The 27,952-nt window shown below is 39.1% G+C and overlaps 1 protein-coding gene across 3 annotated transcripts in view; it reads right to left on the bottom strand.

Moving 5' to 3' along the window:
- LOC124787804 (translation factor GUF1 homolog, mitochondrial) overlaps nt 1–27,952 on the bottom strand; it is a 141,645-nt gene that overhangs the window by 93,496 nt on the left and 20,197 nt on the right. For all 3 annotated transcript variants that reach the window (XM_047254727.1, XM_047254726.1, XM_047254728.1), the window contains exon 3: nt 7,699–7,967. In XM_047254727.1, coding sequence (XP_047110683.1) covers nt 7,699–7,967 — 269 coding nt within the window. The remainder of the gene's footprint in view (nt 1–7,698; nt 7,968–27,952) is intronic.

Below are 27,952 nucleotides of genomic sequence, written 5' to 3'. Positions count from 1 at the left end.
TCACCAAAACGGGAAATGACATGAACATGAAAAAAAGTATGAATAGCTTTCATTGACATTCCTGCTGTGTGAGCTGTGGCTCCATCCTGCTGAAACCAAACTTGCTGGATAGGAATATGTTTCCTTCTTAGTTCAGGTACGAAGAATTCAGTAATCATCAGTCTATAATGTTCCCAAGTTACAGTTATAATTTTCCTGTTATCGTCTTAGAAAAGTATGGACCAATAACATCTTTACTGGTTACAGCACATCACACAGCCACCTTGGGACTATGTAATGGCCTCTCATTTATTAGTTTTTGATTTTCGGCCATTTTGTAGGGATGAAATCCTAGATCAATATGCAAAATATGCTTTACTGAACTGAGGCACAATTCAGCAAAATGTCTCCTAGCATACTGACCAGACTTTGGAGTGTGGCTCACTGAACCCCTACAACATTTTCTGCAGTTTGTACTGAGCCAAGAGATCCTGGCAGTTTTCTATTCAGCACTGTTCCTTGTAAAAGAAATGATTCAGCCTAATATAAAATGGTGTTATGAGTGGGAACCCTACCATGTCTTGCAAGATTGAAATGGTGATGAAACTCATGCTGAGCTGCAATGATAGCCTTAGTATTATACACAAAACTATCATAAGCAAACACACGATGTTGCAAAGTCCTCCTGTCCATGTTGTTGTTGTGGTCTTCAGTCCTGAGACTGGTTTGATGCAGCTCTCCATGCTACTCTATCCTGTGTAAGCTTCTTCAACTCCCAGTACTTACTGCAACCTACATACTTCTGAATCTGCTTAGTGTATTCATCACTTGGTCTCCCTCTATGATTTTTACCCTCCACGCTGCCCTCCAATGCTAAACTTGTGATCCCCTGATGCCTCAGAACATGTCCTACCAACTGGTCCCTTCTTCTTGTCAAGTTGTGCCACAAACTCCTCTTCTCCCCAATTCTATTCAATACCTCCTCATTAGTTATGTGATCTAACCATCTCATCTTCAGCATTCTTCTGTAGCACCACATTTTGAAAGCTTCTATTCTCTTCTTGTCCAAACTATTTATCGTCCATGGTTCACTTCCATACATGGCTACACTCCATACAAATACTTTCAGAAACGACTTCCTGACACTTAAATCTATACTCGATGTTAACAAATTTCTCTTCTTCAGAAACGCTTTCCTTGCCATTGCCAGTTTACATTTTATATCCTCTCTACTTCGACCATCATCAGTTATTTTGCTCCCCAAATAGCAAAACTCCTTTACTACTTTAAGTAGCTCATTTCCTAATCTAAGTCCCTCAGCATCACCTGACTTAAATCAACTACATTCCATTACCCTCGTTTTGCTTTTGTTGATGTTCATCTTATACCCTCCTTTCAAGACACTGTCCATTCCGTTCAACTGCTCTTCCAAGTCCTTTGCTGTCTCTGACCCATGGATTTTAATATCTACTCCGAATTTTTCTTTTGTTTCCTTTACTGCTTCCCTTTCGTGCCCCTTGACTCTTATAACTGCCATTTCGTTTCTGTAGAAATTGTAAATAGCCTTTTGCTTCCTGTATTTTACCCCTGCCACCTTTAGAATCTGAAAGAGAGTATTCCAGTCAACATTGTCAAAAGCTTTCTCTAAGTCTACAAATGCTAGAAACGTAGCTTTGCCTTTTCTTACTCTTTCTTCTAAGATAAGTCGTAAGGTCAGTATTGCCTCACGTCTTCCAACATTCCTACGGAATCCAAACTGATCTTCCCCGAGGTCAGCTACTACCAGTTTTTCCATTTGTCAGTAAACAATTCGCGTAAGTATTTTGCAGCTGTGACTTATTAAACTAATAGTTCGGTAATTTTCAAATCTGTCAAGATCTGCTTTCTTTGGGATTGGAATTATTATATTCTTCTTGAAGTCTGACGGTATTTCGCCTGTCTCATACATCTTGCTCACCAGATGGTAGAGTTCTGTCATGACTGGCTCTCCCAAGGCCATCAGAAGTTCTAATGTAATGTTGTCTATTCCCGGGGCCTTGTTTCGACTCAGGTCTTTCAGTGCTCTGTCAAACTCTTCACGCAGTATCTTATCTCCCAATTCGTCTTCATCTACATCCTCTTCCATTTCCATAATATTGTCCTCAAGTACATCGCCCTTGTATAAACCCTCTATATACTCCTTCCACCTTTCTGCGTTCCCTTCTTTGCTTAGAACTGGGTTGCCATCTGAGCTCTTGATATTCACACAAGTGGTTCTCTTCTCTCCAAAGGTCTCTTTAATTTTCCTGTAGGCAGTATCTATCTTACCCCTAGTGAGACAAGCCTCTACATCCTTACATTTGTCCTCTAGCCATCCCTGCTTAGCCATTTTGCACTTCCTGTCCATCTCATTTTTGAGATGTTTGTATTCCTTTTTGCCTGCTTCATTTACTACATTTTTATATTTTCTCCTTTCATCAATTAAATTCAATATTTCTTCTGTTACCCAAGGACTTCTACTAGCCCTCATCTTTTTACCTACTTGATCGTCTGCTGCCTTCACTACTTCATCCCTCAGAGCTACCCATTCTTCTTCTACTGTATTTCTTTCCCCCATTCCTGTCAATTGTTCCCTTATGCTCTCCCCGAAACTCTTTACAACCTCTGGTTCATTTAGTTTATCCAGGTCCCATCTCTTTAAATTCCCACCTTTTTGCAGTTTCTTCAGTTTTAATCTACAGTTCATAGCAAATAGATTGTGGTCAGAGTCCACATCTGCCCCTGGAAATGTCTTACAATTTAAAACCTGGTTCCTAAATCTCTGTCTTACCATTATATAATCTATCTGATACCTTCTAGTATCTCCAGGATTCTTCCATGTATACAACCTTCTTTTATGATTCTTGAACCAAGTGTTAGCTATGATTAAGTTGATCTTGACTAAACAAAATGGCAGCAGCTACCAAACACGTTTTAAGTTATATAAAAAGAAAATGACAAAATCTCTTACATTATTTTGGTCAACTGTTATACTGCATGATTTAGTACATTGTCAAATTATAAACTGAGTTAGTAACTTTTTACCAGTCATGATATCTTTGTACCATTTACTACTTTTATTTTGAGTGGCTGCTGCTACACCTACTTGGATTATTTTGTAACTAATTAACAGTTTTATTACCTCTGTGGTTCCTAGTTAGTATTTCAGTTGTCTTTCCACCTTCTTACAGCCTCTCAAGTTTGTGATTATCCTCTAATAGCACTAGCTGTGAAGGGAGCTTCTAGTGACAGTGATTTAAACTGAATAATGCCAGGTCTATGCAAATATCTTGATATTTCAAAGCAATTGGTAAATAACAAAGAATTCTGGCATACCTAAATGTACCCAGAGCATTAGATATAGGAAAATACTATGTTTTTTAAGGCTTGTCTAAAGATACCCTAAATGACAGTGTCACTTTGTACCAGTATAAAAATAGAAATTTTACTCTAATACAGCATAGTTAGCATGCACTTTGCACTTTGTCAAGCACTCAGTAATTATAAATGTTCAAATGTGTGTGAATTCCTAAGTGACCAAACTGCTGATGTCATTGGTCCCTATCAGTAACTACAGATGTAAAATGTTACAATGTCTGTTGTGATGTGCAACTTGTTTTGTGTCCAGTATTTTCAAAAAATGGAAAAAAGTTACCCAAATTGACTGTACACAAGCATTTAATTTTAACTTTAATTTTGTGAGGCAGCCTACAAGAGTTGTGGTACAGTTGGCAAAGCAAACTGTAGTAAAAGAAAATTTATTTCAAAACGTTGCCACTGAATACCATCATGAAATTAAGCATATTCATTAACAACTGACAAATTTTTTTCAACACAAGAAAATTTCCAGTTTTGAAATTTTAAAAAATTAAGAAAGCTTGTTTCAGAAAAATCTAGAATATTTATGAATATGGTCAAGTAGTAAACATTTTAAAACCTTACAAGTAACTAAAGGAAAAGGTACAAATCTAGGTCTGTAAGTCAAATAGTTTTGGAGATAGGGCCACTTTGAGGTTTCACAACGTGTTAAAATGACATAATTTTGGAACCTTTAAAAATTAATAACTCTAAAAGTTCAAAAAACCTTCCATTTTGGATTTTATCTTATGGATTTTATCTTATCTTATTTTATCTTATAGTCTTGCAATAGCGTTCTCGCTTCCCGCGCACGGGGTCTCAAGTTCGATTCCCAGTGGGGTCAGGGATTTTCCTTGCCTCGAGATGACTGGGTGTTGTTGTATCATCTTCATCATCATCATTCATCCCCATTATGGTCGGAGGAAGGCAATGGCAAACCACCTCCGCTACGACCTTGCCCAGTCGGCGGTGCGGGTCTCCCGCACCGTTCCCTACGCTCCTCGGAGTATAGGACCTCATCATCATCTTATTTTGATACGCAGAATAAAATGACGAAAATAACAAAATTCTAAATCGTCAAGTTTCAATTTTTTATTGGTTGATTTCACACAGAATGAGCCAAGAGACATTCAGTATTTAGACAGACAAACATATATAGTGAAGGCAACACCTAATGCAAGGGACTGAAACTTTTACATTAGCTAGCAATCTTGCAAAATGTGTTAGTAATTTGCTTGATTAATATTTACATAAACATAATATCTAAGGAATTAGTTACGATGGTGTGTCCACTTGAAGGAAGTACTTTTGAAGAGCAGAATTTTATGATACAAGTTTTACTTCCAGAAAGTGATTATCAAAAATATTGTCTTGGGTGAACAAATGATACAGCAATCATTGCATGAAATGTGTAAGTTTTTATGCAAGGTTGGAATGTTTAAAAGTGGCTAAAAAAACTGTGAGTGTTAACCACCATCCCTTGTGTCCGGTAGCAATATCAGCCTCATACTAATCATCCTAGAACACCAACAAATTACAGTTGAACATTGCTGAAAATAAGTGTTGAAACAACTCATTCCATCATTCAAAACAAAATGAACTATTGTAAGACTTGTCCACAGTTGTTTTACAGGGAGCTTACTTTTCATCAAAAAGAACAAAGATTTTGCAATGCACCAAGGTCAAAAATTGTTTCCTTAGTGATGGGACAAAAGCACAGAAGTTGGTGGGAATTATGCGAAAAAAAAAAAAAAAAAAGACAAAATATTTTATTGATTTAATAAAGCATTTCTGTTGCACAGTTATCCTTCCGTTTAGTACTTGAATGGTCCTTGTATGCGTCTGTATACCTCCAACCCTAGATGCATGACCTTGTATCACAGAACACTACCTCATATAAAATCCTCCTTCCTAATGCACTTGGCTAGCCACATTCTAAGTTATAATTATTTCTCCTTGGGAGGTCAAATCTAAACAATACCTGCACAAAAGTCATACATGCATGGGATCCTCCTATGCCAACCTTCTTAATGGAACAAGTAGTGTAATTCATGCCGCTCACTTGTAATCTTAACATCTCGTCTGGTTCATATTCACTGATGACATTTTCAGAACCTGGATCCATTACAAAAATCCTCTCCGTCTTCCCTGATGAACTTCTTCAGAGATAAATAGCAACCAACAATGGGTATTGATACCAGGTAGATATTAATCTCTGCCAGCAAGATCTGACATTTGCCACCTGCTCAGAACAGCAGGCAACACTCATGCCATATCACAAGGGCAGATCAGGTGAGTGTAAGCTGTCCTACTTAAGCTTGGCCCATATGCTTCACGAAACCATAACAGTGTCTAACTTAAACCCAGCCAACCACCTTGCCTATGGATCCTACAACAACTCACCTGCCTCATCAGACTCTGGACTGGAATACCGAATGGACTTGGTGCACTTCATCACTACACCAACTTTCACCTGCCCACAGTCTCTTCTGGTATGCCACAAGTGTGTCATGAAATAACATCCACAAGAATCTGCCCATTCCATGGATCTGGTTGTAAGCCCGTTCAATGATTTTACTTTTTGTGTTGTATAAAGTACAAAACTGTATTGGAGGATGGAATAACCTATTCTTAAATACACCCCTTCTAGTCCATCTCAGATCATTGAGCTCTCTCGAATATGGTTTCATGAAAACCTCAACCACATCAAATTCATTAACCACCACATCAGTAGGTACTTTCTGACAACTATTGCCTGTACCACATCAAAGCCCCACCCCCATTGCCTTGGACCCACATCTCCATCAGAAAGGAGAAGTTGTTCAAATGTACTGATAATATTCCCAGAATCTTCACAGTGACTCAGTATCTCGCCATCCATAAACAGTTATCCAATGCAAATTTTTCCACAGTTCTGATACACTTTCCTGACATGCACTACTTTTCTCACCTAATATTATCCATGTCTCAAAAACTCAATCACATACTTTACCAGGGCTTTAACTATCTCTCTTCATGCTAATTTCCCCAAAATTCTAGCCTTAGACTTCAAAACAATGAACCATTATCCACCAAAGTGTACAACAGCAAAGTTAATTCTTATGAAACTTTTCCTCCCAACCCCATGGGTCGTTTCACTGGGGATAACCAAGATGCAAGGATTGTCTTATAAAACATTCACTAGCTCCTACTGCTGTCCTGCCTCAAGGTTTTTTTTTATTCTATCAGAGATATGTTAGCCATATCATCTATCAGATGTACTGAAAAATTTTGTGTATTTTTTAGTATAGAAATGATGACCAACCAGCTACCTGCCCACTTCAACAATCTCTGCCAAACTGTAGCTAATGGCAAACTTAACCCTTTGGTTGCTGAAAATATGGACCATCCCAACACTAATGATGTCAACTCCCATTTTAATACCCATGTCATATTTATCCTCTCCTCCAGCACTACCTCCTCTGACTGGCCCAGGTGGTAATTGTGCTCCAGCATACACTCTGTTCCCACAATTCTATATGATCTGAGACTCTGCTATTCCCCTACACAGTCCCTTGTCCCACAAACTGCTATCGCTTTTAACCCCCTCCGTCCAATTTTCTCTAATATTTACATTACACTATAGGCTATTTCTTTTTACTCTCACTTTCAGTTTTGTTATCACCAATAATTCATAGTACCACCTCTGCTGCTTAGAGCCACTGGTTTCCCCCAATTTCTATCTTCTGATATTTTCTTATATCTTCTTTGGCCCACTCAAACTCACTGTTACACTACTTTCCACTCACTCCTCCCTCGTCCTTATAGTATTTCATCAACAGCCAGTACTGCCAGCTCCATACATGTGGTGGCTGCCTATTATTTGTGTGTGTGTGTGGGGGGGGGGGGGGAGGAAGGGTGTAGAGGAGGGAGGGCATGTGGGTGTGTAATAAATGAGGAAAAAGAAGAAAGTTTGAGAGCTAGTACCTATCTGATGATTATATTGTCTATACATTGGCCACATTTCACAATGTGTCAGCACATTGCTACTTGCTTCCCCTGTGGAAATAAATGTTTAAAGTGACAGACAATGAGAATTTATGATTATAATAGTAGATGATGTACTCGAGTGATATGTGATAAAGGCTTGAATTCCATTTATTCTGGAAACTAAATTTACATCAGTTGATAAATTGTGGAAAAAATCTTGTAGCTATGTTTTATGTGCCATATGAGAATCACTTGTTATTTTGGTACCTGGATAGCTTTCACTTTTCATGAAACTTAATTATCAATGTTCTAAACAAAGGCCCTGACTTTATACAGAAATATAAAGATAACCAATTCTGAATGAAAAGAACTTACAGCACAGGCACCTGTTCTTCTTGTGGTCTTAAAAGTCCGAGACTTTTTACAGTATACACTTTTTTAGTGTGGACAGATTGAATTTCATCCCCTATCTTCAGGCTTCCATCTCTTATGTACATCAAAATTATTGTTCCTCTGTACCTATCATACCAGCTGTCATAAATCAATGCTCTAAATGGAGCTTTTCTGTCCACTTTTGGAGGTGGTACTCTTTCTATAACAGCATGAATTAGTTCTTTGACGCCAGTGCCAAACTTTGCAGACACCTGAAAAACAAGAGAGACATGATAATACCATACTTCAACAGTTTGATGCCTGCACTTGGTTCATTGCATTGTACACTTACTTTGTGTAAACTTTCCTTGTGCCTTTAGTTCAATAAATGTAACATGCACCATGTCACAGCAATGGTGATGAATCAACTCAAAACATGGATGTCATGGGCAAGGCAATTACTGGAATTCCAGTAGAAGTAGATGACTGCTCCAGAAGAATGTCAACACCACCACCACCACCACCACCACCAACAACAACAACAACAAAAGCTCAAGAGCGGTGAGACAGCAGCTAACTGTCTTGCAACAAATGTTAGCAGTGTCATCACCTACATCCTCAATAACACCTATAGTTCCACAAATCCTGCCATTTTAGGGTAGCACTGTTGTTGTTGTGGTCTTCAGTCCTGAGACTGGTTAGATGCAGCTCTCCATGCTACTCTATCCTGTGCAAGCTTCTTCATCTCCCAGTACCTACTGCAACCTACATCCTTCTGAATCTGTTTAGTGTATTCATCTCTCGGTCTCCCTCTACGATTTTTACCCTCCACGCTGCCCTCCAATACTAAATTGGTCATCCCTTGATGCCTCAGAACATGTCCTACCAACCGATTCCTTCTTCTAGTCAAGTTGTGCCACAAACTTCTCTTCTCCCCAATCCTATTCAATACCTCCTCATTACTTACGTGATCTACCCACCCTATCTTCAGCATTCTTCTGTAGCACCACATTTCGAAAGCTTCTATTCTCTTCTTGTCCAAACTAGTTATCGTCCATGTTTCACTTCCATACATGGCTACACTCCATACAAATACTTTCAGAAACGACTTCCTGACACTTAAATCTATACTCGATATTAACAAATTTCTCTTCTTCAGAAACGATTTCCTTGCCATTGCCAGTCTACATTTTATATCCTCTCTACTTCGACCATCATCAGTTATTTTACTCCCTAAATAGCAAAACTCCTTTACTACTTTAAGTGTCTCATTTCCTAATCTAATTCCCTCAGCATCACCCGATTTAATTTGACTACATTCCATTATCCTCGTTTTGCTTTTGTTGATGTTCATCTTATATCCTCCTTTCAAGACACTGTCCATTCCATTCAACTGCTCTTCCAAGTCCTTTGCTGTCTCTGACAGAATTACAATGTCATCGGCGAACCTCAAAGTTTTTACTTCTTCTCCATGAATTTTAATACCTACTCCGAATTTTTCTTTAGTTTCCTTTACTGCTTGCTCAATATACAGATTGAATAACATCGGGGAGAGGCTACAACCCTGTCTCACTCCTTTCCCAACAACTGCTTCCCTTTCATGCCCCTCGACTCTTATAACTGCCATCTGATTTCTGTACAAATTGTAAATAGCCTTTCGCTCCCTGTATTTTATACCTGCCACCTTCAGAATTTGAAAGAGAGTATTCCAGTTAACATTGTCAAAAACTTTCTCTAAGTCTACAAATGCTACAAACGTAGGTTTTTCTTTTCTTACTCTTTCTTCTAAGATAAGTCGTAAGGTTAGTATTGCCTCATGTGTTCCAACATTTCTACGGAATCCAAGCTGATCTTCCCCGAGGTCCGCTTCTACCAGTTTTTCCATTCGTCTGTCAAGAAATCGCGTTAGTATTTTGCAGCTGTGACTTATTAAACTGATAGTTCGGTAATTTTCACATCTGTCAAGACCTGCTTTCTTTGGGATTGGAATTATTATATTCTTCTTGAAGTCTGACGGTATTTCGCCTGTCTCATACATCTTGCTCACCAGATGGTAGAGTTCTGTCATGACTGGCTCTCCCAAGGCCATCAGTAGTTCTAATGGAATGTTGTCTACTCCCAGGGCCTTGTTTCGACTCAGGTCTTTCAGTGCTCTGTCAAACTCTTCACGCAGTATCTTATCTCCCAATTCGTCTTCATCTACATCCTCTTCCCTTTCCATAATATTGTCCTCAAGTACATCGCCCTTGTATAAACCCTCTATATACTCCTTCCACCTTTCTGCCTTCCCTTCTTTGCTTAGAACTGGGTTGCCATCTGAGCTCTTGATATTCACACAAGTGGTTCTCTTCTCTCCAAAGGTCTCTTTAATTTTCCTGTAGGCAGTATCTATCTTACCCCTAGTGAGACAAGCCTCTACATCCTTACATTTGTCCTCTAGCCATCCCTGCTTAGCCATTTTGCACTTCCTGTTGATCTCATTTTTGAGACGTTTGTATTCCTTTTTGCCTGCTTCATTTACTGCATTTTTATATTTTCTCCTTTCATCAATTAAATTCAATATTTCTTCTGTTACCCAAGGATTTCTATTAGCCCTCGCCTTTTTACCTACTTGATCGTCTGCTGCCTTCACTACTTCATCTCTCAGAGCTACCCATTCTTCTTCTACTGTATTTCTTTCCCCCATTCCTGTCAATTGTTCCCTTATGCTCTCCCTGAAACTCTCTACAACCTCTGGTTCTTTCAGTTTATCCAGGTCCCATCTTCTTAGATTCCCACCTTTTTGCAGTTTCTTCGGTTTCAATCTGCAGTTCATAAGCAATAGATTGTGGTCAGAATCTACACCTGCCCCTGGAAATGTCTTACAATTTAAAACCTGGTTCCTAAATCTCTGTCTTACCATTATATAATCTATCTGATACCTTTTAGTATCTCCAGGATTCTTCCAGGTATACAACCTTCTTTTATGATTCTTGAACCAAGTGTTAGCTATGATTAAGTTATGCTCTGTGCAAAATTCTACAAGGCGGCTTCCTCTTTCATTTCTTCCCCCCAACCCATATTCACCTGCTATGATTCCTTCTCTCCCTTTTCCTACTGACGAATTCCAGTCACCCGTGACTATTAAATTTTCGTCTCCCTTCACTACCTGAATAATTTCTTTTATCTCGTCATACATTTCATCAATTTCTTCATCATCTGCAGAGCTAGTTGGCATATAAACTTGTACTACTGTAGTAGGCATGGGCTTTGTGTCTATCTTGGCCACAATAATGCGTTCACTATGCTGTTTGTAGTAGCTAACCCGCACTCCTATTTTTTTATTCATTATTAAACCTACTCCTGCATTACCCCTATTTGATTTTGTATTTATAACCCTGTAATCACCTGACCAAAAGTCTTGTTACTCCTGCCACCGAACTTCACTAATTCCCACTATATCTAACTTTAACTTATCCATTTCCCTTTTTAAATTTTCTAACCTACCTGCCCGATGAAGGGATCTGACATTCCACGCTCCGATCCATAGAACACCAGTTTTCTTTCTCCTGATAACGACGCCCTCTTGAGTAGTCCCCACCCGGAGATCCGAATGGGGGACTACTTTACCTCCGGAATATTTTACCGAAGAGGACACCATAATCATTTAATCATACAGTAAAGCTGCATGTCCTCGGGAAAAATTATGGCTGTAGTTTCCCCTTGCTTTCAGCCGTTCGCAGTACCAGCACAGCAAGGCCGTTTTGGTTAATGTTACAAGGCCAGATCAGTCAATCATCCAGACTGTTGCCCCTGCAACTACTGAAAAGGCTGCTGCCCCTCTTCAGGAACCACATGTTTGTCTGGCCTCTTAACAGATACCCCTCCGTTGTGGTTGCACCTACGGTATGGCCATCTGTATCGCTGAGGCACGCAAGCCTCCCCACCAACGGCAAGGTCCATGGTTCATTGGGGGGGGGGGGGGGGGGGGGGGGGGTAGCACTGATGACTAGGAAATGTACCTGCATCCACTACAACAAAATTTTGGCACTTTCAAGTTAAGTGATGCTGATCTTCGTAAATCATTCTTGTTCTCTTAGTCATCAGAGGACATAGTGTGTTTTCTAAGGTAATTAAACCCCCCCCTGATGACCCTTTGACTTATCGTTCTCCATGATCTATGGACTGCTTTCAGATCAATATATTTACAAATCACCCACACTTTTTTGGATTAGAATCTCAGTTGTATTATTATTACAATCTAAATTGTATTGTGACTGGGTGTCAGGTCTTAAAAGTTTGAGTGTAGTGTTTGCAATTTTGTATGTGTAAATTAACAATGTAAATAACTGTATGTTGATTTCCTAATCACACACTGGGTATTTCCTACGTGCCTGACAAAAAGGTGCATACTCAGACATGCATTTTCGGACCAGTCTTTGGAGGAAGTTCTCAGATTGTGCAAAGGTTCAAATTTTTGCAATAGACTGAAAAGCACTGGAAAACACAATCGAAAGCTTATGCACTGTGCATGATTACAAAATAGACAAACAACTTCCCTCATGTGTTGCTCAGATTCAGAATTTTTCTCTGGCAATTCTAATCACATTTCAGTGACACATACTCACCAAGTTTTGCTATTGTTTTGTTGTGAGTGTTATGTATGGCTCCCAACCACCCACACCATCAGCATACTACATGGTTTAAAATCTGTTTCAATTGTGAGAAACGTGGTCATATTAGCAAGTATTCATAATCCTTGTACTTCTTTTGTGTCCAAGAAGCTGTACAATAGTGATTCAGTACATAAAACCAAAATTTTAGTAAACCCTTAAATGGGCAATTCATAGAAACTATTAACATATTTATAAATACTAGACAAAATAAAAGTATTTCAAGTGGGCACATGATCTTCTGCATCACTTACCAATCAAAATTCGTACATAGCTATTGGATACCTCCATTATAACAATTTGTTATGGAAATTATGATATGTAGTGGGTATGAATTATGAGTAAGAGGAATATTTCAAGCTGACGTTCCATGTATGAATGTGGCTACACAAATTTCCATTTTGTCTTAGCTTACTGAACACTGACAATATTTTTGGGCTAAATGTTTTCAATTAACAAGAAAATCCAGATAGTGAGCTATGCCAACTGTGTGACGTGGAGTCTTCATAGTAACAGGTCAAAGACTTTGATAAGAAATATATCCACCTTTCTTTAGACAAAGCATCAGAAGTTTGAAAAACATATTATATGATTTCAATCAAGTTATCTATGAAATACTTCCTTTATTTCTTATTTTTCAGTGTAGAATCATCCTCTGGGTATGTTGTCAGTAATTATCTGAGCCCTACCAACTGTAGTCGACAGCTTGCAAAGCACTACTGTATAAGCCCATTTGATTGTTTGTTGTGAGCAACGAAGTTCTGCAGAGCCGAGAGAACTCTGCAGACCAGTAAAGTCCTAGAACAAGTCTGATGTAGATAGTATGAAAGAAATAATGCTTATGAAACCTTTGTCCATGGCACTATAAGTTAAAAACTGCTGTTCTCAGATTTGCTGTTTGTAGTATTGCAACACCTACAAAAAGACGTCAATGAGACACACCATTGGTACAGTGAACAGGCAATGAGAGAATTATTATTATAAAAAAACAAAATTAGTGCAGAGAGATAGTAAAACATTGTAGGTACTAAACTGGAATAATAATAATAATAATAATAATAATAATAACAACAACAACAATAATAATAGGTTATAGAACCTTCAAAAGCAAGGCTGCGTAGGCCTAGTAAACCATCCAACACCTAGGCACAGGAATTATTGTTGTTTTATTCATGTTGGATCTTGTGTACTCCCCATCATTCTACATCTACATCTACACCATTCAGCAACTAACAGGATATATTGTCAACAGGAAGATTTTGGGCTTGGTTATAGACTTTTATCTCCCCTAAGAGCCAATTTTCTTCTCTTTATTTTCAGTGTGCAAATAGAGTACACAATGGAGAATGTAAATGAGGCAATCAATCCAGAAAATAAAAAGACCCGGAACAGATGCATTCCTGGGAGGAACTAGAAGATATCTTCTCAAAGGTACCCGACAAACACATGTGATGTACCTTTTGCATTTCTTGCTTTTATGTTTTCGTTTTCTTCAAAGGCAAAGAGAAAAGGTGAAGTGGTAACCCAGCATAGATCCTGTACCATGTATTTTCGATTTTTAAGTGTTAAAAAAACATAAGATGTTTTTTCTGTGTTCCTTGGTAAGAGGATGGACTCGCTCTCTGTTAATGAACAAAGGTAGACATACGTTATTTTAGGGCGTAATTGGCAGTAACCATTTTGGTTGAGAGAATGAGTAAAAAGTCTGTACTTCTTATAGAATATGGCATCATTTTACCAGCTAAGTTGTATGAGTCATTATCCCAAGTAGTACTGTAATATACAGGGTGCCCCATTTATCTTGACCACCCTAAATAACTGTTTGTCCAGATGCAAATTACAAAATGTTTCAAGCAAATGTTCTTTAGCCGTCAGAGGGACATCAATCAGCATGATTGCCTTTGTTGTAGCTTTGTTTTTTTTAATGAAGATATGAACAGTGGTATGACATTTTTTAAATAGCACCCTGTATTTTTTATTCAGTAATTCATTTCCTCTCCTACAGACCTATTCAAAAATGTATCACAGTATACCATTCACTGAAACACAACGTTATTAATTACGTAACACAACACTGACGTCCAATGTTTTTGACGACAAGAACGTGTGAAGTTAGATTGGAACCTTCCCTCTTCTCTTATACGAGTCGACTTACTCAGTGTATAGAGCCGATCTTCTTCTCTGGATAGCCGGCTTCTGGAATCTCTATAAACTTCTTATCTGAAGAATGATGCTAGTTACAGGAACCTTAAAGACTCTCTCACCAATTGCGAAATAATTCGGTACTCAAAGAATACTTTTCAATAACTATTGGTATATTTGAGCTACATAAGAACAAAATTCACACTTCGCATGTAAACATTTAACTTCTCTCAAGTAACTTGTATCCTCTCACATTAGAAACAGATTTAAGTCTATTTATAAAAGAGTTGGCTTAACAACGATGCCTCCAGCAAGTCCAAGATAAGAGATTTTTCACAATTCAGAATCTTAATTGTTCTTTTGTCACAAACAATAGTCACAATTACAAACCAGCACAGACTAACACAGAAGTTCCTTGGTGCTGCCGTGTGCTTTCATTACGACTTCCATGGACCGACCACAAGTACTTGTCGGTGCTGTTCGACTGCCGTGTCTACTGTCTTCTCACAATAAACTTCGGACCTGCACACACAGACAGGTGAGGCACGGTATATAGGGTTCCTTTCTCCCACTCACATCTAAAATATTGTGTGTTTGAGACAGTGGAAGGCCAAGTGATTCTAGAATTTGTGCGGAAATTCTCGAAACACCGTAGACGTTGACGCTCCCAGCGCATAGTGCAGGTACTTGGGGTAATGGAACACATCCACATGGTGACATTGACAGAGGACAAATGTAAACGTAAGTACAATGCACACCCGTCATTCCATCAACCACAGTCAGTTGAAGAGTTGCGCGAGTAGAATGTACACCAATGAAGAGAAGGTAGAAATGCTACTCATCTACGGGGAACGTAAGTTAGCAGAACAGTAACTGCAATACTGTTTTCTTATGTACAGGTACATTTAGTACAGTAGTTTAGTTCTTTAAAATATTGTTTTGTAGAGTAGGCATACAGTAAAGGCTGTCCTTCCTACAAACTGCATTGACAAGTTTCTTTTATTGTTGTTGTTGTTGTTGTTGTTGAAGGTAGGCAAAATGCTATGCAGGCAGTAGAACTGTACACAGAGCGATATTCTGCCAAGAATCCACCTTCCCGATGGATGTTTTCTCGTCTTGTTGCGATGCTTCAGGAAATGGGAAGTTTCAACCCACAACAATGCAATCTTCGTAGTACTTGCACAGACAAAGTTACTTTTATCACTTCCGTTGCTTTGAATCCACATGTGAGCACATAACAGCTTGAACACGAGACTGGCATTCCTAAAACCAGTGTACATCATACTCTTACATGTCACTAGTTCCATCCTTACCATGTACACCTACATCAAGAATTGCATGGGAATGATTTCCAGAATCGTGTACAGTTCTGTCAGTGGGCACAGCAGCAAATCCTCACCAACCTGAACTTCTTCTCCAACGTTCTATTTACTGATGAATGTTCCTTCTCAAACAAAGGACAGGTAAATGCAAGGAACATGCATTATTGGTCCAGCAACAACCCACGATGGCTTAAACAGGTGGAACATCAGTGTCAACGGAGAGTTAACCATCTGGTGTGGGATGCTTGGTACTACAATTATTGGCCCTTATTTCATCAATGGTAGTCTAAACGGTACAGCGTATGCCAGCTTCCTCAGACAAATTCTACCTCCTCTTCTGGATGAAGTGCCGCTAAGATCCAGAATGCTTATGTGGTATCAACACGATGGGTGTCCAGCACATAATGCCTTGTTTGCAAGTTGTGTTCTGAACCGAAGGTATCCCACCAGATGGGTTGGTCAAGGAGGAACAGTTACTTGGCCTGCTATGTCATGTCTCCTGACTTAAATCCTCTGGACTTTTTGTTTGGGGATGCATTAAAGACTTTGTCTATTGCGATATTCCAACAACTCCAGAGGACGTGCAGGAACGTATCATGCTTGCTTGTAATTCTCTTCAGCAGGCAACACTGGAAACAGTAAATAATTCTTTCATTCAATGAGTGAACCAGTGTATCAGTGTCCAGGGTCACCACTTTGAACACTTTGAATGTTCTACTCCTGGGCAATGGTACAGGAGAGTCAAAGTCAATTTTGTGTTATGTTTTTACTTGATTTTCATTTGTTGTCTGACAACTCCAGCAAGAGGATGAGTTGGTGATTCTGGGCTCAAAGTCAATGTTGTGTTATGTAATTAATAATGTTGTGTTTCTGTGAATGGAACACTGTGATACATTTTTGAATAGGTCTTTAGGAGAAGAAATGAATTACTGAATAAAAAATACAGGGTGCCATTTAAAAAAGTGATGCTGCTCTTCATCTCTTTGTAAAAAACAAAGCTACAACGAAGGCATTCATGCTGATTGATGTCCCCCTGATGGCTAAACAACATTTGCTTGAAACATTTTGTAATTTGCATCTGGACAAACAGTTATTTAGGGTGGTCAAGATAAATGGGACACCCTGTATAAAAACCCAAGAAGCCCACCTGTGTACTTCGGAGTTATCACAAATATCCATTTACAATATCATGGACGCGGTCAAGATTTTGTAGGTGGATATGGTGAACGGACATGGTATTATTGATTGGTAAGCATAAATCTACAACAAGAGAAAAACTATTTCGTCTATGTAGAACTAATATGAAAAGATTCTTTATCCATTTACAAGCATTGCCCAGCTTATTGTGCTTGCCTGACATGCTTGCCCGACACGCTGAAAAATTAATCTCATTATTTCCATATATCTAAACATTTATTACATATTTTTTATTATATTATAAAGTGGCAACAAGTGACAGGCACAATACGTAATGGGCAAAACTATGAGTACTAGTATTGTTAGGACAATGAATATATATGTATGTTAATAATTTCTTTATGTTCCATGTGCTCTGATGACATGACGGAGATGATGATGTATCACAGGAAAAATATTAACTGAAAGTAAAAGAAATAATAAATAATTTACAAGGAAGAAGACAACAATACCAAGAGTGGACAACTAAAAGTACAGTACAGTTACAAGACAACAATAAGGTAGGACCGCGCAATGCATGTAGAAAATGCGTTTCTAGTAGACTTTTTAGAAAATCCAAGCACCTATTTCCTGAAGTCCAGAACCTAAAGCTCCAGGAATAGCAATCAAGTAGAGAGAATGACATTTCTTTATCAGTACAAAAAGCATACTGAGTGGAAAACAATTGAGATTACAATTACATATAACAGTATATGCATTCTGTCATGCGTGAAATAGTGCGGAAGTAAAATCCAAACAGAGAAAATATTAATTTTGGTGGCTGCAGAGGCGTAAAGATTTCTATAATGGATGGACAAAACAATAAGGAAATGTAATTTCAAAATCAAAATGCCAATGTAGTAGACTTGCATTTGCAAAACATAACAAAGAGTGGTTTGGAATTATCAAGCAGTGATTATTTGGATGCTGGGCGCAACGTGCCATTGTTGCATTCAACATCCATGAATACAGAACATTTCATGACAAGTAATATGTTGATTGCAGTAGACAAAATTAATGACACCTCAAGGCAAAGGAATATTTTAAATGAAAGTAGTATACATAGTACAGACACAGATGCTGACAGGCATGGGCCAGAAGTGACTAGGGAAGATATGCAAGCCTCATTTCGAACCTTAATAGGGATACAAACAGACATGATCACAATGAAAACAGACATAAGTTCCAAAAATGTCAGATTTAGAGGCCAATTTGAACACAGTAAATTCAAAAATGTCGAGTTCAGAAACAAAACAAGCAGACATGACAAGTATGAAAGCAGACCTGATCACAGAAAAGTCCGAGATTGGGAAAGAAAATATAAACATAACACACATATCAGGCAAAGTAAAAAATCTGCACACAGAACTTAATAATCTGGACACGAAGTTCACACAGCAGAGTTCGCAAATCTCCACGGAGGTGGGTAGGAAAATTAGTGAACAAGTACAAACTTCAGTTCACAATATGAGTGAGAAATTAAAAGGCACAGTGGAAGAAAAATTTGAAACACTCAAATGCACATATGGACAGGAGCTATCTGGAATCAGGGAAATTCAAGATAATTTACAGGTAATGCAAAAGAACGCGCAGGTTAACACAGATAATGTACAATCAGAAATAGTGAAGCTGCTTTCGTTCTGTGACAACTTACCAGAAAATGTAGAAAAAATCAAACTGGGATAGGAGTACTTAAAGTTAAAACATAAAAGAATCGACTTAGACGTTGTGCAACTTTCCAAAACAGTAAAGGATAATACAAAAGATGAAAACACAACATTCGCGGAAAAATGTGTATGCGAACAGTGTACTTACTCGCATGTGGAAGTGGTAAAGGAACTAATGGGGGACAAGGAAGAAGAAATTTTAAAATGCGTAGAACATGACATCAAATACGTAGAACAAAGATTAATGGACTAAATAGTTCGCAAACAAAGTATGATAATATCATCGCTGGGGTCGGTAAGCGGAGCTATAAACAGTCATTTGCCGGGGAGAGAAATCAGCGGCGCGGACAACAATGCCTAACCCACGCACACGAGCGCATGCCGACATGCGACGCGAGTAACGGGCAAAACTTTTATGAGACAGATATGTCATCACCACATGTAAATGCTGTTCCACCCTGCTGTACAGCATTGTTAATGGACGAGAGTTTAATAAAACACTGACAGTTCCTGTATTTTCAAATGAAACAAAGTGAACCAACCGGTAGTGTTTGTGCGAGCCTTTAGGAATGTATTGCATAGGACTTGGACAAAAGCTCAAAAGATCAAGTATGTGGTAGGATACACAGAAGGCTTTTGTGGGCTACAGAGATGTCGGAACTCTGTGAGACGTATGACCAATTTGAGAATGCATTTTTAGATACATACTGGTCAACAGCTATCCAGGAGAGATTAAGACGAGAAGAGGTATTTAACCCATTATTATATCATCCAAAATTCGGGGGGCTATTTTGAAACATATCTAAACAAGACCCGCTACTGGAATAATCCGATATCTCGTGTCGATGTATTGAAAATCTTAAAGAATAAGTTGCCTGCAAATGTTAGAGAGAAATCAGTAACCATTCCCATATATGATCTTGAGTATTTTCTCTCAGTGCTTGGCTCAATAGATTTAATTCATGAGGAAGGGCAAGCTGTGCCTAGTTATCGTAACAGTAATGAACACAACCCAAATGGGAGGAATAACTATGGTGATGGCAATTACTATGGAAACTATAATGGTCATGTGCGTGTGAATGAATGTAATCCTTATGCACCGTTGCGCCACAACGGAAATCCATACAGTCGGTTCACATATCAGCCTCAGGCTGACCGAAGGTAAGAAAATAAATATCTGTGCCATTGGTAAGGCAATGGTCAAGATAGGAGAAATTCGAGAGAAAACTTTGATACTAAGCAACGAGGAAGTGCAAATTACCAGGATCGGAATGTGGAGCACAGGGATCCGAGAGAGAACCGGCAGCCCATACAGTCAAATTGAAACAACCGGGACACAAACTGGAGAGCACGCAAACATATGGTGAACATAGTGGAAGTGACGGCAGAAAATGAAACAATACCTTTACTACCCCCAGGAAATAATAATCAAGCATGAGTAGAGGAAGAAGGTAATGATCTGTCAGTGTGCCACAGTAATAATATTAGCGACATAAACACTAACATGAGCAGAAATAGGAAAGAGGAAGTAGACACTGAAACAAGCTTACACATAAGTACATCCGTAATCTATTCTTAAGGAATGATAAGGAAACAGAAATGAAAGAAGATTTGTTCACTGAAGAGAAAGAAACAACACCGAAGGTAAGTGAAATTATTCAAGCAACAATAAAGGTGAAGGTAGGAGGTTTGTCGTCCTTTGACAAATAAACCAACTGGCGCTCTGTTCCTCTCCAGCTAGCGGGTACAATATTTATATTTACGGAACCTGCTTCCTCTTTTACTGCCCTATGTAGCCAATAAGAACTGTTCAATATTCTTCTTGTATCTAACATGCAAAGAATAACATACAACCCGGGTGAATAGAAGTTTACCTCGTATTTTGATACGGTACGTTCTTAAGACTTAAATATCTAAAGAAGCAAAGGAAAAGGAAATCTTTTGATACTTCTTAAGGAAACATGGAATATACAACAAGAACTAAAACAACTATACATAATACTGAATGAGTGAAAACCATTAGATGACATAGTCATACTATATCATGTGCAAAAACTTGAATAAGAATGACGGAAAAGGAAGGAATTCACTGTCCGCAAGATTTAAGAGAGAGCAACGAGCGGTGGAATGTACTGACAAGGGAACCTCCCCATCGCACCCCCCCTCAGATTTAGTTATAAGTTGGCACAGTGGATAGGCCTTGAAAAACTGAACACAGATCAATCGAGAAAACAGGAAGAAGTTGTGTGGAACTATGAAAAAATAAGCAAATTATACAAACTGAGTAGTCCATGGGCAACATAGGCAACATCAAGGATGACGTGGGCACAGGCGAGCCATGGTCCCGTGGATAGCGTGAGCAGCTGCGGAGCGAGAGGTCCTTGGTTCAAGTCTTCTCTCGAGTGAAAAGTTCAATTTTTTATTTTCAGACAATTATCAGAGTTCACGCACTCACACATAATCAACTTCGCTCTCCAAAATTCCAGGACATGTTCAGATTTGCTTGGACATATGAAGGATTTGACGGTCTACACACGAAAAATTTGAAAACGTTAAAAACATATGTTTTGACAGAGCACAGAGAAAACTGTGCGACTGTGAAACTGTTGCATTCATTTGTTGCAGTTTATGTGACACACTCTTATGTTTTCATCACTTTTTTGGAAGTGATTATCACATCCACAAGAAAACCTAAATCAGGCAAGATAGAAGAATCTTTTTACCCATCCGCCAAGTGTGCAAGTTAGGTGGGTCGACAACATATTCCTGTCATGTGACGCACATGCCGTCACCAGTGTCATATAGAATATATCAGACGTGTTTTCCTGTGGAGGAATCAGTTGACCTATGACCTTGCGATCAAATGTTTTCAGTTCCCATTGGAGAGGCACGTCCTTTCGTCTACTAATCGCACGGTTTTGCGGTGCGGTTGCAACACACAGACACTAAACTTATTACAGTGAACAGAGACGTCACTGAACGAACAGGCAGATCATAACTTTGCAAAAATAAAGTAAGTAAACTTTTCGCTCGAGGGAAGACTTGAAACAAGGACCTCTCGCTCCGCAGCTGCTCACGCTAACCACGGGACCACGGTTCGCCTGTGCCCACGTCATCCTTGATGTTGCATATGTTGCCCATGGACTACTCAGTTTGTATATTTTGCTTATTTTTTCATAGTTCTACACAACTTCTTCCTGTTTTCTCGATTGATCTGTGTTCAGTTTTTCAAGGCCTATCCACTGTGCCATATTATAACTAAATCTGAGGGGGGTGCGATGGGGAGGTTCCCTTGTGAGATGCGCAGCCGCACTTAAAGCTGAGCGTACTGTAACAACTATATGCGAAGCAGCTAACAGCTGATCGTAGGAGCAGAGTAGGCAAAATGTGAAGCCAAGTTCAGTGTCACCTTCAAGGACAGCCAGTTACAACCGAGAGGCGCAAAGACACACTGCGCACCACGACGGAAACCATTTTGGAATTTAAGTGAATCGGCATCGACAGTGCGTAGCCAACTGGACAAAACACAGAAGCGATATGAAATGGAGTACCTATCAGCTGATTACTATAACATAAATAAGCTACACAAATAAAATGAATAGAGACATTTATTCCCAAGTTGGGGACTATACTGTAAAGAACACTAATTTCAAGAGTATATCATTAGCTTAAGCATACATAGCTTTAAGAAAAGGAGCGCATCAACACCAAGTAAACTATAAGGAACTTAGAATACGCTAAATTTATGAACTTAACATAGGCTATTGAAAAATTTGTGAGCTTAACATGGTTAGAAATCTACATCTACATTTATACTCTGCAAGCCACCCAACGGTGTGTGGCGGAGTGCACTTCATGTGCCATTGTCATTACCCACAAGTATAAGGATTCAAAGTAGAAGAGAATATACACAGGAAATGACCCATCTGACTATATACAAGAGGATTAAGACAAGTTTGAAAGAGAAATAATAACATGTACACTTAAGAGCAAGCAATTAGCACAGAACTTAAGAAATAAGCGACTTACGTACAGCACCCAAGTAAGCGATGATGAGAAAGGTAGAATGAAACATACACACAGAAAAATTTGTGTGATGTGAGACTTAATCTATAAAATAACATATTGTATAAAATTTAGCAAGAGGAGCAGGTGTGCACTTACAGAACTACAGTTCTTTACAGGCAACATTAGAAGCAGCGAGCTTAATGTCCGGAGAGAATACATACCCACAAATTTTCTATTACAAACTCACATATGTTAGTTGTTATTAATTACATAGTACCTTATAATAAAAGCATAAACAGCAAAATAAAACTGTAAACATGAATCATATACCACGCAAAAGATAAGCTACGTAAATCTGAAAACAAAACAATATGCACACAACATAATTACATGAACTTTAACAACATAATTGAGGTAAGTACCTCTACATCTACATCCATACTCCCCAAGCCACCTGACAGTGTGTGGCGGAGGGTACCTCGAGAACCTCTATCGGTTCTCCCTTCTATTCCAGTCTCGTATTGTTCGTGGAAAGAAGAATTGTCGGTATGCCTCTGTGTGGGTTCTAATCTCTCTGATTTTATCCTCATGGTCTCTTCGTGAGATATACGTAGGAGGGAGCAATATACTGCTTGACTCCTCAGTGAAGGTATGTTCTCGAAACTTCAACAAAAGCCCGTACCGAGCTACTGAGCATCTACCCTGCAGAGTCTTCCACTGGAGTTTATTTATCATCTCCGTAACGCTTTCGCGATTACTAAATGATCCTGTAACGAAGCGCGCTGCTCTCAGTTGGATCTTCTCTATCTCTTCTATCAACCCTATCTGGTACGGATCCCATACTGCTGAGCAGCATTCAAGCAGTGGGCGAACAAGCGTACTGTAACCTACTTCCTTTGTTTTCGGATTGCATTTCCTTATGATTCTTCCAATAAATCTCAGTCTGGCATCTGCTTTACCAATGATCAACTTTATATGATCATTCCATTTTAAATCACTCCTAATGCGTACTCCCAGATAATTTATGGAATTAACTGCTTCCAGTTGCTGACCTGCTATATTGTAGCTAAAAGATAAGGGATCTTTCTTTCTATGTATTCGCAGCACATTACACTTGTCTACATTGAGATTCAATTGCCATTCCCTGCACCCTGCATCAATTCGCTGCAGATCCTCCTGCATTTCAGTACAATTTTCCATTGTTACAACCGCTCGATATACCACAGCATCATCCGCAAAAAGCCTCAGTGAACTTACGATGTCATCCACAAGGTCATTTATGTATATTGTGAATAGCAACGGTCCTAAGACAAACCCCTGCGGCACACCTGAAATCACTCTTACTTCGGAAGACTTCTCTCCATTGAGAATGACATGCTGTGTTCTGTTATCTAAGAACTCTTCAATCCAATCACACAATTGGTCTGATAGTCCATATGCTCTTACTTCGTTCATTAAACGACTGTAGGGAACTGTATCGAACGCGTTGCGGAAGTCAAGAAACACGGCATCTACCTGTGAACCCGTGTCTATGGCCCTCTGAGTCTCGTGGATGAATAGCGTGAGCTGGGTTTCACACGATCGTCTTTTTCGAAACCCATGCTGATTCCTACAGAGTAGATTTCTAGTTTCCAGAAAAGTCATTATACTCGAACATAATACGTGTTCCAAAATTCTACAACTGATCGGCATTAGAGATATAGGTTTTTAGTTCTGCACATCTGTTCGACGTCCCTTCTTGAAAACGGGGATGACCTGTCCCCTTTTCCAATCCTTTGGAACGCTACGCTCTTCCAGAGATCTACGGTACACCGCTGCAAGAAGGGGGGCAAGTTCCTTCGCGTACTCTGTAAAATCGAACTGGTATCCCATCAGGTCCAGCGGCCTTTCCTCTTTTGAGCGATTTTAATTGTTTCTCTATCCCTCTGTCGTCTATTTCAAAATCTACCATTTTGTCATCTGTGCGACAATCTAGAGAAGGAACTACAGTGCAGTCTTCCTCTGTGAAACATCTTTGGAAAAAGACATTTAGTATTTCGGCCTTTAGTCTGTCATCCTCTGTTTCAGTACCATTTTGGTCACAGAGTGTCTAGACATTTTGTTTTGATCCACCTACCGCTTTGACATAAGACCAAAATTTCTTAGGATTTTCTGCCAAGTCAGTACATAGAACTTTACTTTCGAATTAATTGAACGCCTCTCGCATAGCCCTCCTCACACTACATTTCGCTTCACGTAATTTTTGTTCGTCTGCAAGGCTTTGGCTATGTTTATGTTTGCTGTGAAGTTCCCTTTGCTTCCGCAGCAGTTTTCTAACTCGGTTGTTGTACCACGGTGGCTCTTTTCTATCTCTTATGATCTTGCTTGGCACATACTCATCTAATGCATACTGTACGATGGTTTGGAACTTTGTCCACTGATCCTCAACACTATCTGTACTTGAGACAAAACTTTTGCATTGAGCCAGCAGGTACTCTGTAATCTGCTTTTTGTCTCTTTTGCTAAACAGAAAAATCTTCCTACCTTTTTTAATATTTCTATTTACGGCTGAAATCATCGATGCAGTAACCACTTTATGATTGCTGATTCCCTGTTCTGCGTTAACTGTTTCAAATAGTTCGGGTCTGTTTGTCACCAGAAGGTCTAATGTGTTATTGCCATGAGTTGGTTCTCTGTTTAACTGCTAAAGGTTGTTTTCAGATAAAGCACTTAAAAAAATTTCACTGGATTCTTTGTCCCTGCCACCTGTTATGAACGTTTGAGTCTCCCAGTCTATATCCGGCAAATTAAAATCTCCACCCAGAACTATATCATGGTGGGGAAATATACTCAAAATATTTTCCAAATTATCCTTCAGGTGCTCAGCCACAACAGCTGCTGATCCAGGGGGCCTATAGAGACATCCAATTACCATGTCTGAGCCTGCTTTAACCGTGACCTTCACCCAAATTATTTCACATTTCGGATTTCCGTCAATTTCCTTCGATACTATTGCACTTCTTATCGCTATAAACACGCCTCCCCCTTCACTATCCAGCCTGTCTCTGCGGTATACATTCCAATTTGAGTTTAGAATTTCATTACTGTTTGCACCTGGTTTCAGCCAACTTTCTGTCCCTAGTACTATGTGTGCATTGTGACCGTTTATTAATGAGAGCAGTTCCGGGACCTTTCAATAGACGCTCCTGCAGTTTACTATTAGCACATTAATATTGTTATTCCCTGTTGCATTTTACCTACTTCTACCTTGCCGCATCTCAGGAGGCATCTTTGTCAGGCCTAGGGAGGGAATTCTCTAACCTAAAAAGCCACATGTGCACTCCACACATACTGCGCTACCCTTGTAGCCGCTTCCTGCGTGTAGTGCACGCCTGACCTATTCAAGGGTTTAAGCTTTCCACTCGGCTCCAAACCAGAGGACCGCGATCGGTTCTGGGAACGATACTACAAATAGTTAGCTCAGATTCCACACCGCGAGTGAGGCTTTCCGCTTCACCAACTCCGCCAACTGCCTGTATGAACTGAGGATGACCTCTGAACCCAGACGGCAGGAGTCATTGGTGCCAACATGAGCAATAATTTGCAGTCGGGTGCACCCAGTGCTCTCTATCACCGCCGGCAGGGCCTCCTCCACATACGCCACAGTACTACGTGTTTAAAAAACAATACGGTGAAATAAATGAAATTTCACTGCTGGATGATACTTGGAAGTAGAGAGAGTGTGAAAGATTTTAGATTCAACTGGAGGTATTAATTAGTTAATCTATGTTTGTGGTGACATGTGACATGGCATACATGGAGTTAAACTAGGAAGAGAATGAAAGTGTATTAAAGTAATATGAGTTTATTTATATTTGTGGGAAGAAATAAATAGGGAAGGGGGGGGGGGGGGGTGGTGGTGTCAGTGTGACAACCCCCACAAGTAATATATGGGTATAAATGAATATTTATGTGGAAGATTTTTAATGAATAATTATATGGGTATACGGCAATGAATATGAAGATGAATATTACGGGGGTACCTAGGAAAGGGCCACGAAAGTGGCGTAAAAAAGGCATAGATTATATAGTTTTAAGTCTTAGAATGAATGATTTAATGAGTGTGGAAAGTGAAGTATGATGATACACAAACGGTAAATAATTGTGAAAATGAACATATTGAAGAAGTAGTGAAGAGTAAAGAAGAGTCAGTGAAGTCAATAGTAACAAAGGTATGCGGTACATTTAACGTACGCCACAGCACAGTAATTTGCTACACATACATCAGAATGAAAAACAACTTAGTATGAAAGCTTCTTCCTTAGCGACTATCTGTTACAGCTTGAGCAACTATAAGGTGAATATAAATGAAAATATGATATTTGGAAGGTAGGAGATGAGATACTGGCAGAAGTAAAGCTGTGAGACCGGGCGTGAGTCGTGCTTCGGTAGCTCAGATGGTAGAGCACTTGGCCGCAAAAGGCAAAGGTCCCGAGTTCGAGTCTCGGTCGGGCACACAGTTTTAATCTGCCAGGAAGTTTCAATATGATATACAGTTCATGCGAGGGATGAATACAAAATGCAGTGAAACAATATTTTCTACACTGAATTCCTGAGACACACAGAAGCAAAAGCAGTACTTCAACATAAGCACCTTCTTCCATAGAGTGAATGTATTACGAGTGGAATTACCCATGAAAAAAATACAGTAAAATTAACAGTCACACGTTATGAAGGTAAACATGTATTTGTCATCACATCAATAACGCAGATATGCAGTTTGAAATACGTGTACATGAAAGTGAAATATTACTATGATTAATAAGCAGTGGTGAAGTCAGGATTGTCAAGGGATAAAACATTCCCCATACTCGCTCACAAATGGGCACTTATAAATAATGTACACAGTATGAAAATTTATCAAATGCCAAGGATAGAATAAGTACACTAACAATGCACTAAAAGTAACAATCCTAGAAGTAGCTTGATCTATGAAGCAGACCCTGACAAATCCTCTTTTTTCCATGTAGTGAGTAGTGCTGGTAGGTATTTTCTATGTGTAATTGTGAAGGTAAAAATGTGCAGGAGGTTGGTCCTACACGACAAGAAAGGAAAAATACAATTATTCAGAATAAATGCCAATTCCTTCTAATTTACATATTAGTGTGTAAGATGGTGCATGTCATGAAGTCCATATATGAAGTGTGAATGTGAATTGTACATTTATTGGTCAACTTTATTATTGTTAATCTCTATGTCTATGTAAAATGTATGTTCTATTTTCTGTGTGTAGTTGTGAAGGTAAAAATGG

Source organism: Schistocerca piceifrons, chromosome 3 (assembly GCF_021461385.2).
Source record: "Schistocerca piceifrons isolate TAMUIC-IGC-003096 chromosome 3, iqSchPice1.1, whole genome shotgun sequence".
In the NCBI taxonomy this organism is placed as follows: Eukaryota; Metazoa; Arthropoda; class Insecta; order Orthoptera; family Acrididae; genus Schistocerca; species Schistocerca piceifrons.
The sequence above is the reverse complement of the archived record's forward strand: the minus strand, read 5'-3'. Positions and strand labels throughout refer to the sequence as shown.